Below are 14175 nucleotides of genomic sequence, written 5' to 3'. Positions count from 1 at the left end.
TAAACTTGCCACGCAGTTTCTCCCATATAAATAACACATAGGATTTGTGTACCTAGACATTACTTGCAAGCAAACAATACAACAGATTAAGCCTACCTGGAAAAAAAATCTCTTAAATTGTTATGATTAAAATTTTAAATCTAAAAATACAGTCTGACTTGCTCACTGTGTATGAGACCTTGAATTCAATCCCAGCACCATTATATAAAATAAAATCCAGCCTGATAAAATTTTCCTAAATAAATCAATATAATTTCATTTCTCTAATCGACCAAATTCCCACCTCCTCTCCTCAGTAGTACTAGGTTTTGAACCAAGAGAAAGCAATCTACTACCTCCAGCCCCTTTTGCTTTGTAGTTATTTTTCAAGGGGTCTTGTTTTTCTTATTCTTCCAGCCTAAATTATGATCCTCCTACTTTATGCCTTCACTGGGATAACAGAGAAGTATCACTCTACCCAGTGTTCGTTTTTGTTGAGATAGGGTTTTGCTAACTTTATTTTGCCCAAGCTAGTCTTCTCCTGATCTTTTCCTTTTGAGTAGCTAGGAATACAGGCATGAGTCACTGCACTGGGCAAAGAGTATTTTTAATAGCTAATTACAGTACTACATAGTCTTCGGATACTCTCTGAAGTAAAAAATGAATCTAGGTATATTCATATGGATTCTAGTAACTGAAAGGTATTTTACTATGTTATGAAATGAGAAAAACAATAGTAACAAAAAAAATTAGTATGGCTCTGCCTTAACTCTACACATGGGTGCTTAGGTAAATCAGAAATTTAACATGTAATGCTTAAACAGTTTGTACCTCAAATAATACCTAAGACAAATGGAGAGCTTATGGGGAAGATCAACTCAGCCCTAAACTTGTAGTTCAAATTTTAAAAGCACAGCAGACACTTTTCCCAGTTCCAATTTAGGAATCAATTTTGAAAATGTAGTCAATGCTAAGTTTAGACATATACCAAGGCATATTCGTTACCACAGTTATGTCAGATAATAAGTCAAACTAAAGCATGGGTAAGTTTTGGCTCACTTACTTAGTTGCCTTTTTATATAAACAAAAAGCAAGAAATAAAATCCATAGAAATGCAGGGTATAACCAGGTAAGTAAAATTACCAAGGAAAAGAATCCTTGGTAAACAGTTCTTAAAGGTATTTTGAATGAATGCATTATTAACAAATGTAAAGAATATCAAAAGATCTTGCAGTGATCAAGCACAGCCCACAAAACACCAATGTGCCATTAGTCTTTGAATTCTGGTCCTTTAGAAAAATTATACCTAATGCAGAAAGCAATCATGGGAATAATAGCAAATAGCATTTAAGAATTTGAATCAACCAGCAAGAATATTACTGCTTTGAAATAGATATATCATGCTATCTCAGCCTAATATTATTTATCATCTGATTTTGCTAACACAGATCTAAATAGTACTATCTTTAATCAAATATTGTTTCTTAATCATATTTTTATTTACATGCATAAAAAACTTCAAAAATTTCAAAAATGCTACAAGTTGGTTGACTTTCTCCAAATTAGCATACCATTTCATATACTTTAATTTTCTCTTGCAAGAAATTAATCTGCATTTTAAAGTCTTCCTTCTTCTTTTGATAATCTTCTAATAGATGGTCTTGTTCTTCCAGCTGCTGTTGATGAGTCAGGATCTGCTGTTTGGCTTGTAATAAATCCGCAGCAGTGCTACTATGAGTGCTATTTCTCAGAGTTTCACTAGCCTGTAACTTGAAAACAGAGAAACTTCAAGTAAATTGTGGAGCAAAGATGGACTAGACATCTTCTAGTGTATCATTCAACTCACAATGGTTATCTGAGAATTCAGTTTTATAGGCCTGAGATTTTAGCAAACATGCTGCCATGACTGATTGCACTGATAAAATTATCTTTCACTTGAGAAGGCAGAGAAAGTATGTCTAATAAGGAAAGAAAAAAAAAAAGATATGCAAAGACAAATGGGGTCAGAAGACAGTACCTCCTGGATTCCTGGTACCTTTCTAGCTCCAAGTGCATCCAAAGGCCTGGTTTTACTTCTGTTCATAAGTTATGTAAGATTAGCCTTATACTCTTCCCTCTGACTTAGGCCATTTCCACCTGTTTTCTGTTACTTCCTATCAGAGACCTCAATGCAATTAAATTCTTGTGGCTCCATCAAATTGAGCTCAACAAGGCAAATATCTCATGCTTTCATTTGGAATCTAGGTCAAAATAATAGCAACAACAATAGAACTTGAGTGTAAAAGGAAGAGTAAAGGAGGAGAGAAATTTCATGGAGTGGGAAGACTATTGGGATAGGATGGGGTAGTTTAAATATATATGAAGATGAAATAATGAAAACCACCTAACACTGGAAAGGAGGGTGGTTGAAAAAGTGGGGTGAATTTGTTCAAAATACACTGTACACATCTATAATATTTTTACAATGAATTCTCTTAAACGATTAATCATTCCTGGAAATAAAAACATTAAAAATTAAAAGGAAGAAGCTGGGCACAGTGGCTCACGTCTGTAATCCTAACTACTCAGGAGGCTGAGATCTGAGGATCAAGGTTCAAAGCCAGCCCAGGCACAAAAGGACCTGAGACTCCAAATAATCTCTAGAAAAGAGGAAGTAGGGGTTGGCTCAAGTGGTAGCCTTGAGCTGAAGAGCTCAGGGACAGTGCCCAGGCCAAGTTCAAGCCCCATGATCTCCCCCCTAAAAAAACTAAAAGAAACAAAGGTTACTAGCCAGGTTGTTGTAACTCAGCTCTTTAATCCTAGCTACTCAGGAGGCTGAGATTTGATCATTACAATTCAAAGCCAGCTTAGATAGATAGATTTGAGAGACTCTGATCTCCAGTTAACTAGAAAAAGCTAGAAGTGCAAGTATGGCTCAAGTGTAGAGCACCAGCCCAGATGGAAAAAGCTATGATAGGAGCTCAAGCCCCAGCATAGACAAAGGAAAAAAAAGAAAGAAAGAAAAAGTAAATGGAGGAGACTTTAACTCTCATTCTCTTTTCTATTTTTCACTACTTTTGTCTGATACACTAAAAATAAATCTTTGTTAAAATTCTCAAAAAACAACAACAAAAAAGTAAATGGGACTTACTCAGTTGAGCTACCAACTAAACTAAACCTACTAAAACAAAATCATACCATGGTTGGCACAAGATGTAACAAAAGGTTTATTTATACAAAAATTTTCTAAATCAGCCTGGTAAGATATTGTGCAAAGACAGAGAAGAAGAACAAAGAAAACAATAATGGCCAACACCTCAATATATATGAAGTTAGTTCATATTTTACTAGTCATTTTCTAATAAAATAAGTAAATGGCTTTCTAACCAATTTATGTTTGTTCTGAAAAAAAAAGTATAATGCATTATTAAAACTCTTATTCTAATAATTAATACTTACATGGTGGAACTGAATCTGTAACTTTTGACTTTGTTCTGTCAACTCTAAAAATTCTCTCATTGTCTCATCCTTTTCTCTTCTTGCTTGCTGTAAGTTAGCCGTGAGCTGGGTAATGATACCATCTCTTTGTTTAATAGCAGCTTCAAACTCTTGTAACTAAAGAAAATAAATGAAAAGAACAAGTGCAAAGAAAATATGACACTCAAAACACACTGGTAAAATTCTTATAAATTTTAAACAACCTTCCATATTTGAATACGATTTGCCAGAATTGATTTACTTCTAAGTCAACTTTAAAAAGAGTACCTGCACTAAGGAAAAAGATATGTTTAAGCTGGCCTTTCCAAACAGTTAATTCTAGAAGAAAAAAACCTTTATATTTTGTGACTCCTCAATCTGCTACTAGACAACACTCATAGATTTCATACCACCTTATCTCTGAAGAGAATGATCTATCAGCATATTCATGAGTGTCCCATATCTTGATTTCATAACTGGATCGGACAACTTATGTCACTAACTACAGAAATTATTTATAAGGACTCACTGACATCCTTACTTGGTTTAAATCATAATGGCTTTTTGTGGTTTGTTACTTTTTCTTAGGCCAAATAGGAAAATATCTACTTACTGATTTAATTCTAGTATCATATAAAGTTATAAAGAAAAGTCTACATATGAGTCTGGAGCATGGCCAATGGTAGAGTGCCTGCCTAGTATGCATGAAGCCCTGGGTTTGATTCCTTGGTACCACATACCCAGAAAAAGCTGGGCGTGCTGGGCACAGTGGCTCATGCCTACAATCCTAGCTATTCAGAAGGCTGAGATCTGAGGATCAAGGTTCAAAGCCAGCTCAGGCACATATATTAGCTCTGTTAGTGGAATTGTAGTTTTAAATGGAGTTTATTATGTTATAGACAGGAAAGAAATTATGAAGTAATGAACGTTTTAAAACCCTAATTTTAGCAGGGCACAGGTGGCTTTATGTCTGTAATTCTAGCAATTCAAGAGGCTGAGATCCAAAGACTGAGTTTTGAAAACTGCTGGGGCAAACAAATCCAAGAGACTATGAACTCCAAGTATGAGGTATGGCTTAAGTGACGAGTGATAGATAGCCTCGAATAAAAAAGGTAAGCAAGAGCATGGGGTCCTGAGTTCAAGCCCCAGTGCTGGTATACAACAATAAAAACAACAAAACATTTTTGTGCGTGTGTGTGCATCATGGGGCTTGAACTTGGCCAGGGTGTTGTCCCTGAGCTCTTCAGCTCAAGGTTACCACCCTACCCTTGAGCCAAGCCCCACTTCCTGTTTTCTAGAGGTTAAATGGAGATAAGTCTCAGGTCCTTTTGTGCCTGGGCTGGCTTTCAACCTTGATCCTCAGATCTCAGCCTCCTGAGAAGCTAGAATTATAGGCATGTCAACTATACGCTCTTTAAAAATAGTGTTTTATAGCAGGACATGGTGGTTCATGCCTATAATCCTAGCTACTCAGGAGGCTGAGATCTGAGGAATGCAGGTCAAAGCCAGCTGATAGGAAAAGTCTGAAAGACTCTTACCTCCAATTAACCACAAAAAGCCAGCAAGCTGGAAATGGAGTTATGGCTTAAGTGGCAGAGTGCTACCCTTGAGGAAAAAGATCCCAGGCTGAGCTCTAACCTAGGACAAAAGAAGAGAAAAGAAGGGGGGGGGGAGGAAGGGGGAGAAAGAAAACAATAAAGGAAAGAGAGAGAAAGAAAAAAGAGCAAGAGAAAGACTCTCTTACATTGTTATTCATATTTCCTGTTTCTGTTTTTGTGAGTAGTAAAATAAAAGCCACAGAAGGCGAACATACTTGTTGCAGTCCTTCAGTCCCATAGGTAGTCCTCATTTCTTCCAGTTCTTGGTTTAACTCTTCAGTCTCATGCTGTTTCCCAGCCACTTCCTTTTCCATCATCTCCATTTGAGTATGACCATACTGTGCTCCTTGTTCAGGGTAAGAATCAACACCAAAATCTTCTTCCTAAATCAACCCAAGAGAGAAAGATTCAACTACTGAATTCCATATCGAGGTCCACTTTAGATAGACTCACCATCTGAAAGTTTACTAGAATGGAAAGGAAATCTTTGTTCTGATACAGACCTTAAGAGCATAAAGAGGATAATTGCAAATTTTGTTACAACTGAGTGTTATGTAATAAAAGATAGATAACTTGCATTTAGAAGAAGAACATGCAGGAAAAAGCTGTTAGTAAGTCTGATGATCTTAAGTAATATAAAACATTAGTATCATAAGTAGTTTTGCATACTGTACCCTAAATAAATTTGTAGGCTTTCCTGTGTTCACCACAAAACTGCAACCATTAACCTGTATAAAAACAAGTTTCTGATGATTTTAAACTGAATTTAATATATCAAGTAACGATTCTAACCATTTATTTCTTATGGCTAACAAAAAAATGTCTCATTGCTAAAAAAAGGTACACTGTTAAAATTTAAGTATCCGGACATATAACCATTTCAAATGTTAGTCATTCCTTATACCCTAAATGCTTACATGTAATCTGTATTTTTTCATGTAAATGAGCTAAAGTTCTAACTAAGTACAGTTTCTGTTTGGTTTTTAGAAGGTAACTATCAAGTGACTAGGTCCTTTTCTACAAAACTGTTTTGTTGAAATCATTTAAGTAATTATTTCTCTACATTTTCCAGTAAGGCAATTTACTGATATAAATTTCTTAAAGGCTGGTAAGCAAGCCAAGGGATTGGAAGAGACGAAAAGAGAAACACTCTCCCCAGAACTTACCTCTGGGACTAGTATTAGTACTTTCCTCTTGGAGAATCATGCCAAACCTGACAGGTGTACAGAATTTTTGTGAGGTTTTTTTGGGGGGGCGGGGCTTTTAAAAAAAACAAACACCTCATCAGTAAGCCAGACTCAAAGGAACATAGACTCAATGGTTTCCCTCATTTGTCATAATCAGTGCAAACTCGTTCAACCACTATGGAAAGTAGTATGGCAGTTCCTCAAAAGACTAAACATAGAGCTCCCTATGACCCAGCAATTCCACCACTAGGCATTTACCCAATTGTCCAGAAACAAGGACATACTAAATCCACTAGCACAACGATGTTCATTGCAGCACTATTTACCATAGCAAACATATGGAACCAACCCAGATGTCCCTCAGTTGATGACTGGATCAACAAGATGTGATATTTGTACACAATAGAATTCTATGTTGCTGTCAGAAAGAATGACATTGCCCCATTTGTTAGGAAATGGAAAGACTTAGAAAAAATCATATTAAGTGAAGTAAGCCAGACTCAAAGGAACATAGGCTCAATGGTTTCCATCATTTGTCATAATCAGCAGAAACCTTGGGTTCTCCTAGCAGAGATTTGCAATAGAGCAAAACCTAGATACATAAGGCCATACAGTATGACGCTAAATGAAAGGACCTCCAGGATATAGAAACAAAAGCCATATAATGAGTGATTGTTGTCCTTAAGGTGCTATGTTATCTCTCATCTCTTTTGCTGTCCCTCGGTTATCTCATATTGTTACAGTATCTCACTTTGTAATCTGATATATTGGATATATTTGTATTTGGTTATTTGAAATTGGATAGGGAAGGGGGGAAAACAAGATGAGGGGTGAGCATGGGGGGAGGGAAATGGGGACCAAGACATGAGAAAGGGTATCAATGTATGTGAAATAATGCACCTTCTATCTGGCGAATATAATGTAACCCTTCTATTAACTACAATAAAAAATACATGGAAAAAAAAAACACACACATACACACATCATCAGTAAGCCAGACTCAAAGGAACATAGGCTCAATGGTTTCCCTCATTTGTCCTAATGAGTAGAAACCTTTGATTTATAATAGAACAAAATGTAGATTCATGAGGCCATATAGAATGAAGCTAAAAGAAAGGACCTCCAGGATACAGAAACAAAAGCCATATAATGAGTCATTGTTGTCCTTAATGTACTATCTCATATTGTTACAGTATTTCTCCTGGTTATATGATATATTGTATATATGCATATTTGGTTATTTGAAGTTGGATAGGGAAGGGAGAAAAACAAGATAAGGGGCTGGGGTAGGGAGAGGGAAATGGGGACCAAGACACGAGAAAGGGTATTAATGTATATGAAGTAATGCACTGTCTATCTGGCGAATATAATGTAACCCTTCTATTAATTACAATAAAAAAATATATGAAAAAACATCATCATCATCTATATCTCTACAGTGATTTGCAATAACAGAATAATCTTCCAATGTACCTAGTGAGAAATTAACTTCACCTCAATCTACTTAATTCCCTTTTTTTTTTGCACTAGTAGTATAAAAATCAACTCCATTTATTTCCATTTCTTATTCCCAATTCTATAACAACAGAATCTAGGATAATCAAGTTTTTACCACTGAAATCTGTGAAATGTGTAAAATCTTAGAATTACAATTTATTCATCTAGGTCATACTTTCAAAACCAAAAATCCTAACTATGGTTTTTCAATCCAAGTTTGATTTTTTTTTGCTTTAATATTAAGGATAATTTCTGGGAGAGAGAGAAAAGCTAACACATTAATAATGTTGGTGAAAATTATTAAAAGGCAAGAGTACTAACTCCATTATTATAAACTTGTAACTTCCAAGTTAAATACGTCTAAATTTCAATTAGCCTTTCTTGATACAGAGATTATGCATTCTAAATTCAGTAAACCAAACTTTTTAGAGTAATTATAATAAAAAGAAACAATAAAATGAATAGTTTTAAATAACTTCAACACTGCAAATGATAATCCTTTAAGTTATCTTTACTACATAAATTAGATACTTATAATATCTAATTGAATCTTTGATAACCAATGTTCAGTTCAACTCTTCCCCAATTCTGTTAAAACCTCATACTGCTGTACAATGGGGAGATGCAAGTTGATTAATTTGGACTTCTGAGCCAGACAAGCACTAGTTCTAATATAGCAGGGAGAAGATGGAGCCTATTAGAAATCATTACTGGCTCAACTTTCATATCCAAAGTTTCTTTTCTGAGTTTTCTCAAGTTCTCAAACATCATACTGTTCTCCTTTGCTTTCTTCTTTTCCTCCTCTACGAGTAGCACGAGGTCTTTCTTGATAACTGAGTCTAAGCTCTTTTAATCAATTTCTCAGTCTACTGCCTAGCCTCATTCTTATATACTACGTCAATATCTCAATTCTGCACTTGTTTCACAAAAGCAGAGATGGTTGCCTACTCTTTGAAGTAACAGCTTCTTCATGCAGTAGATACTGACAAAGAAGGCATCTCATCCTAAGACTAAGAAATGTTATAGTGTAAAAGCTAAGGAAAGTGTCTTTAGTTGCTTGAATCCTTCTAATTCTTATCAAATGCCTTGTAAACTTTCTTGTATTATCTATATTCTACCAACTGTGAGAGGAACTAAAGGGACTTCTTGACAGTATTTTCGCAAATGATGTTCAAGATTCTGTACTACCATAGCATTTCTCAAGAATATTCAATGACACCAGGTCCTCAACATAACCACACTATAAAGCTGAGATACTCAGCACCAACTTGTCAGAGCTGGTCATGATGAACATGACCGACACACAGCACATATTGTTCTTTTGCTCTCCCAGAGAAGCCTGCCAATAGATGAACAGTAACAATCTGAATCCCAACTGTCCTCAGAGAAGATCTTGACTGTCCAGTTATCTACCAAACCACTCCTGAGGCTCTTTTAGAATCCTTGATGATAGCCTCCTGAATGATGTCATCATGGTTCCTTGGTTCCTTCCTTTTTTTTCTTTTTTGCCAGCCCTGGGTCTTGAACTCAGGGCCTGAGCACTGTCCTTGGGCTTTCCTCAAGGCATGCATTCTACCACTTGAGCCACACCACCACTCCTGGCTTTTTATATGTATGTACCACTGAGGAATCAAACCTGTTCTTTGTGCATGCTAGGTAAGCACTCTACCACTAAGCCAAACTGCCAGCCCCTATCATCAGAGTTTCTGAGGGAAGTGGAGCTGGTCTGGTTCAATTCTTTCTAATAAAGGTATTTCCTCTTAGTCTTCGTTCTTTTTTTTCTCTCTCTCTCTTTCTCTCTTTGATTCATTCATTCTTTCCTTTTTTTTTTTTTGTGGGTCAAGGGGCTTGAACTCAGTCTGGGCCTGTCCCTGAGCTCTTCAGCTCAAGGTTACTGCCCTACTCTTGAGCCAAGCCCCACTTCCTGTTTTCTAAAGGTTAATTGGAGATAAGAGTCTTTTGTGCTTGGGCTGGTTTTGAACCTTGATCCTCAGATCTCAACCTCCTGAGTATGTAGGATTACAGGACTGAGCCACTGAGGAGCCCGGCAGTTACTTTATTTTTTTATCCTTATGGATATCAACTTTATCTGAGCTTATAAAATTAATCTTGGACTTCTTTTCAATTAGCCTCATTCGTCTTTTCTACTTTTTCTCATTTCTCTTCCAGTGCCTTGTCATCATTGATATCCTTCCCCCATTCCTTCTTCAAAGTAAGAATGATGGCATAGCCTATGAACTGCCAAGTGCTTCTTCACCCCTTCTCCTCTATATACTCTTTTTTTTTTTTTTTTTTTTTTGCCAGTCCTGGGCTTGAGCTCAGGGCCTGAGCACTGTTCTTGGACTTTCTCAAGGCTAGAGCTCTACCACTTGAGCCTCAGCACCACTTCCAGCTTTTTTCTATGTATGTGGTACCGAGGAATCGAACCCGGGTCTTCATGCATGCTAGGCAAGCACTTTAACCACTAGGCCAAACTCCCGGCCCTCTATATACTCTTATAGGTCTGTATATGTGAAGTACCAAGGTTTGAATTCAGTTTTAATGCCTGGTAGAAGACATCCTGCTACCTGAATCATAAGCATGGCCTTTTTTGTTTTTTTTCTCTACACCAACCTGAAGAGCATCCATAAATTCTTCAGTACCAAACTTGGAATAATTCCCAAACTATTTAAGAGGTCAGCCTTGCTCATGCCAATACCTGTGCCCCCAAAGCCAGGGTATGTTCCTGAGTGTTGAGGATGATGCCAATTTTCAGGTCTTTGTCATAGTCTTAGGGTCTCATGGCAAATTTTGTTCAAGATACAAGAAACGTTGGTAATTAATTCCCAAAGGAGTTCTATTCCATGTTGGAATAGAAGGTATTAATGATGACAGACTAGTCCAGACAAACAAACATCTCCTCTTCCTCCTATTTTGTCAGTCCTGGAGCTTGCACCCATGGTCTGGGTACTGTACTTGAGCTTTTTTCTCAAGGTTAACACTCTACCACTTGAGCCACAGCACCGCTTTGGGCTTTTTCTGTGTATGTGGTACTGAGGACTCAAAACCAGGGTTTCATGCATGCTATGTAAGCACTCTATCACTAGGCTATCTTGAATAGAAAAGGCTACAAGTATGGAGGGCAGGGTTGTCCCTGATTATATTTGCCTTACTGTGCCTTGAAGCCACAATATTTTTTTCAATGTGATCTACTAAACCACTATTTTTTCCAAATTGTAAGGTGGTTAACCTACTTTTTGTAATCAACATTAAAAAGAAAAGGTAACATAAAATAAGTCTTACTGGGGCCGGGAGTTTGGCCTAGTGGTTAAAGTGCTTGCCTAGCATGCATGAAGACCCGGGTTCGATTCCTCGGTACCACATACATAGATAAAAGCCAGAAATGGTGCTGAGGCTCAAGCGGTAGAGCTCTAGCCTTGAGAAAGTCCAAGGACAGTGCTCAGGCCCTAAGCTCAAGCCTAGGACTGGCAAAAAAAAAAAAAAAAAAAAAAATCTTACTGTAAGATTATCCTTGCTTGAAAAACATGTATGTGTGTATGGCTTTTATTCATGGATAATTCATACATATATATACACATTTATAATCACAGAGCTGTGATATTATGTATATATAAAATTACGTACATATATAAATATATTTCTTACTGTGAACCATTGGGAAGTTTATAAACATTCTAAATTTTATATTGAATATTTACACTAAAATTCCATTTATATATTTTACAACAATTATATTAGATGTCATGAATAAAAAAACTCAATACATTTTAAGCTTCCTAATCCCTATTAGTTAAAAATTTTAAAGAATGTCTTAATTATAAGAAGAATTTCTTGGGGCTGGGAGTTTGGCCTAGTGGTAGAGTGCTTGCCTACCATGCATGAAGACCTGGGTTCAATTCCTCAGGCCCTGAGCTCAAGCTTAGGACTGGCAAAAAAAAAAAAAAAAAGAAGAAGAATTTCTTATATTACTGCATTTTCATGAAGTTTAAAACTGACCATCTCTTGATGCCTTACTTTTCAAATCTATATTAATAAAATTAAATTTTGAGCTATTATCTCAATACAAGAAATCAACTATATAAATTTCCAACAACTTTCATATAGCCAATTGACATATGATAAAACTTCACTTTTGTACGAAGAAAAAAAAGTACTTCTGGAAATCTTTGGTGATTCAAAAATATATAGTTCAGATGTCAAAGTATCTAAATCTTTCAATCAAGAAAGTGAAACAGAATGGAAAGATAGAAGAGAAAGGTGAGAAAGAAGAAAGTAAAAATAGAGAGGAAAGGAGAAAGGAAGAAAGACAAGAAGGAAAGAAAGACGAACGAGGAGAGAAAAGAAGGAGAGGGAGAAGAGGAAAGGGGTAGAGGAGAAGGGAGAAGAGAAAAGAAGAAGGGGAAAAGCAGGAGGGGAGAAGCAATCAAACTAAGACTGAATACAGTGGCTAAGGCTTATAATTCCACTAACTTGGGAGGTGGAGTTTATGGGATAGTGTTGAGGCTAGCCGAGGCATATAAGTTTGTGAGACTCTCCATCTCACCTGTCATCCCAAGCTATGAGGGAAGCACAGCAGCTGGGACAGTGGAATGTGCTTGTCATTCCAGGGACAAAAGAAATCACAAAAAGGAGGATTCTGGTCCAGACTGGCCCAGGCTTAAAAATCTGACCCTATCTCAAAAGACAAAACACAAAAAGAAAACACAAAAAAAGGATGGGCACACTTGCCCAGCAAGTGTGATGCATGGAATTCAATCCCAAGTACTGAACCCCACCCAAGAAGACAAATAACAGAATAAGAAAATTAAGTCAAAAAACAAAAAGTATTTTTATATGTGAGCACTAGATTTTAAGTCACAAAAGCAGATTCTGAGTTATAAGTGTGGATTTTAAATCAAGATACTTCCCCTAGGAACAACTTTATATAATATAATTCAGATATATATTTTGGAAATCTACAATAAATTGAGACTCAAGGAATACATTAAGTTGTTGAGTCAGAATGGAATGATTTGCCATGTCCTTTAACTCCAATATGATTGTCAAGAAATAACAATCACATCTAAAATAAGATAAAATAATATATACATATAATCAAACATACATAATACATATATACATATAATACATAGAGATAGTCCCAAAAAGCTAATTATAGCCTATAACCTAAAATAATTATTATAACATTAATTTCAATAGACAACTTGTATGGTTAACTAGAATTCAAGCATTTATAAAATGTTTCACTCTTAAAAACAAAAGTAAAACTATACTCCAAAGTATTTAATAAAATTTCTACTGTGCGAAATAAGGATACTTTAAATGGTTATGTTTACTAAGAAATCCAATATTCTTACTTTTCCAGAAAAAAAAAAACTGGCTTTATATCTAAGTAAGGACCAAGATATTAACAAGTAAGAAACAGCGAACAATCTGAAAAAAAGATGTTACTGTAAAATACATCTTCATGTTTTCTAGCTATTTACAATGTTATTTTATTATATTCATAAAATACAAAAGAATCATTTAAATTTATAAGAAAGTATCGATTAATATTTTTAATAATATAAAACACGACTTTTACTTAAAATGTAAGATGTTATACAGTCTTACCTCTGAACTATAATCATCTGCTGTGGTTGAAATTTCACTTTCTGGCTAAAACAAAAGAAAAGATTTATTATAATTATGACTTTTTTACATTGCTAAGTATCATACTTTACTAAGCTACTGAGTTATTTATATTAGAAAACTCATACAAAATTCTAAAAATCACACAAACTACTACTAAAAATCTAACAATAACCATTCAGATTTATACAACTTACACTTAATTATAAATTACATGGCTAAATAATGCATATAAAATTGATCAAAAGCCGGGGCCAGGAGTTTGGCCTAGTGGTAGAGTGCTTGCCTAGCATGCACCAAGACCTGAGTTCAATTCCTTGATACCACATACATAGAAAAAAGCCAGAAGTGGTGCTATGGATCAAGTGGTAGAGCTCTAGCTTTGAGAAAAATCCAAGGACAGTGCTCAGACCCTGAGCTTAAGCCCAGGACTGGCAAAAACAAAAACAAAACAAACAACAACAAAAAATTTATCAAAGCAGGGCCGAGAGTTTGGCCTAGTGGTAGAGTGCTTGGCTAGCATGCACAAAGACCTGGGTTCGATTCCTTGGTACCACATACATAGAAAAAGCTGGAAGTAGTGCTGTGGCTCAAATGGTAGAGCTGTGGCCTTGAAGAAAGCCCAAAGACAGTGGAGTGGTAAGACCCTGAGTTCAGGCCCCAAGACTGGCAAAAAAAAATTATCAAAGCACTTTTCTAAACATAGTATTCTAAGGAGGAATGTTCCACAAACACTTACAGCAATACATATGATCTGTAAGCCAAGAGCACCAAAAAGACAGCATCACTCTAACTCTTGTACCTCTGTCCTCCAAATAATATACGCT

The 14175-nt window shown here is 35.9% G+C and overlaps 1 protein-coding gene across 1 annotated transcript in view; it reads right to left on the bottom strand.

Moving 5' to 3' along the window:
* Akap9 (A-kinase anchoring protein 9) overlaps positions 1-14175 on the bottom strand; it is a 145051-nt gene that overhangs the window by 106707 nt on the left and 24169 nt on the right. The window contains exons 3-7 of the mRNA XM_090333087.1: positions 13331-13375; positions 5708-5761; positions 5249-5416; positions 3418-3573; positions 1551-1748 (exon numbers count right to left, since the gene is read on the bottom strand). Coding sequence (XP_090189213.1) covers positions 1551-1748; positions 3418-3573; positions 5249-5416; positions 5708-5761; positions 13331-13375 — 621 coding nt within the window. The remainder of the gene's footprint in view (positions 1-1550; positions 1749-3417; positions 3574-5248; positions 5417-5707; positions 5762-13330; positions 13376-14175) is intronic.

This window comes from Megascapheus bottae, chromosome 5, assembly GCF_031878675.1.
Source record: "Megascapheus bottae isolate mThoBot1 chromosome 5, mThoBot2.hap1, whole genome shotgun sequence".
Classification (NCBI taxonomy): Eukaryota; Metazoa; Chordata; class Mammalia; order Rodentia; family Geomyidae; genus Megascapheus; species Megascapheus bottae.
The sequence above is the reverse complement of the archived record's forward strand: the minus strand, read 5'-3'. Positions and strand labels throughout refer to the sequence as shown.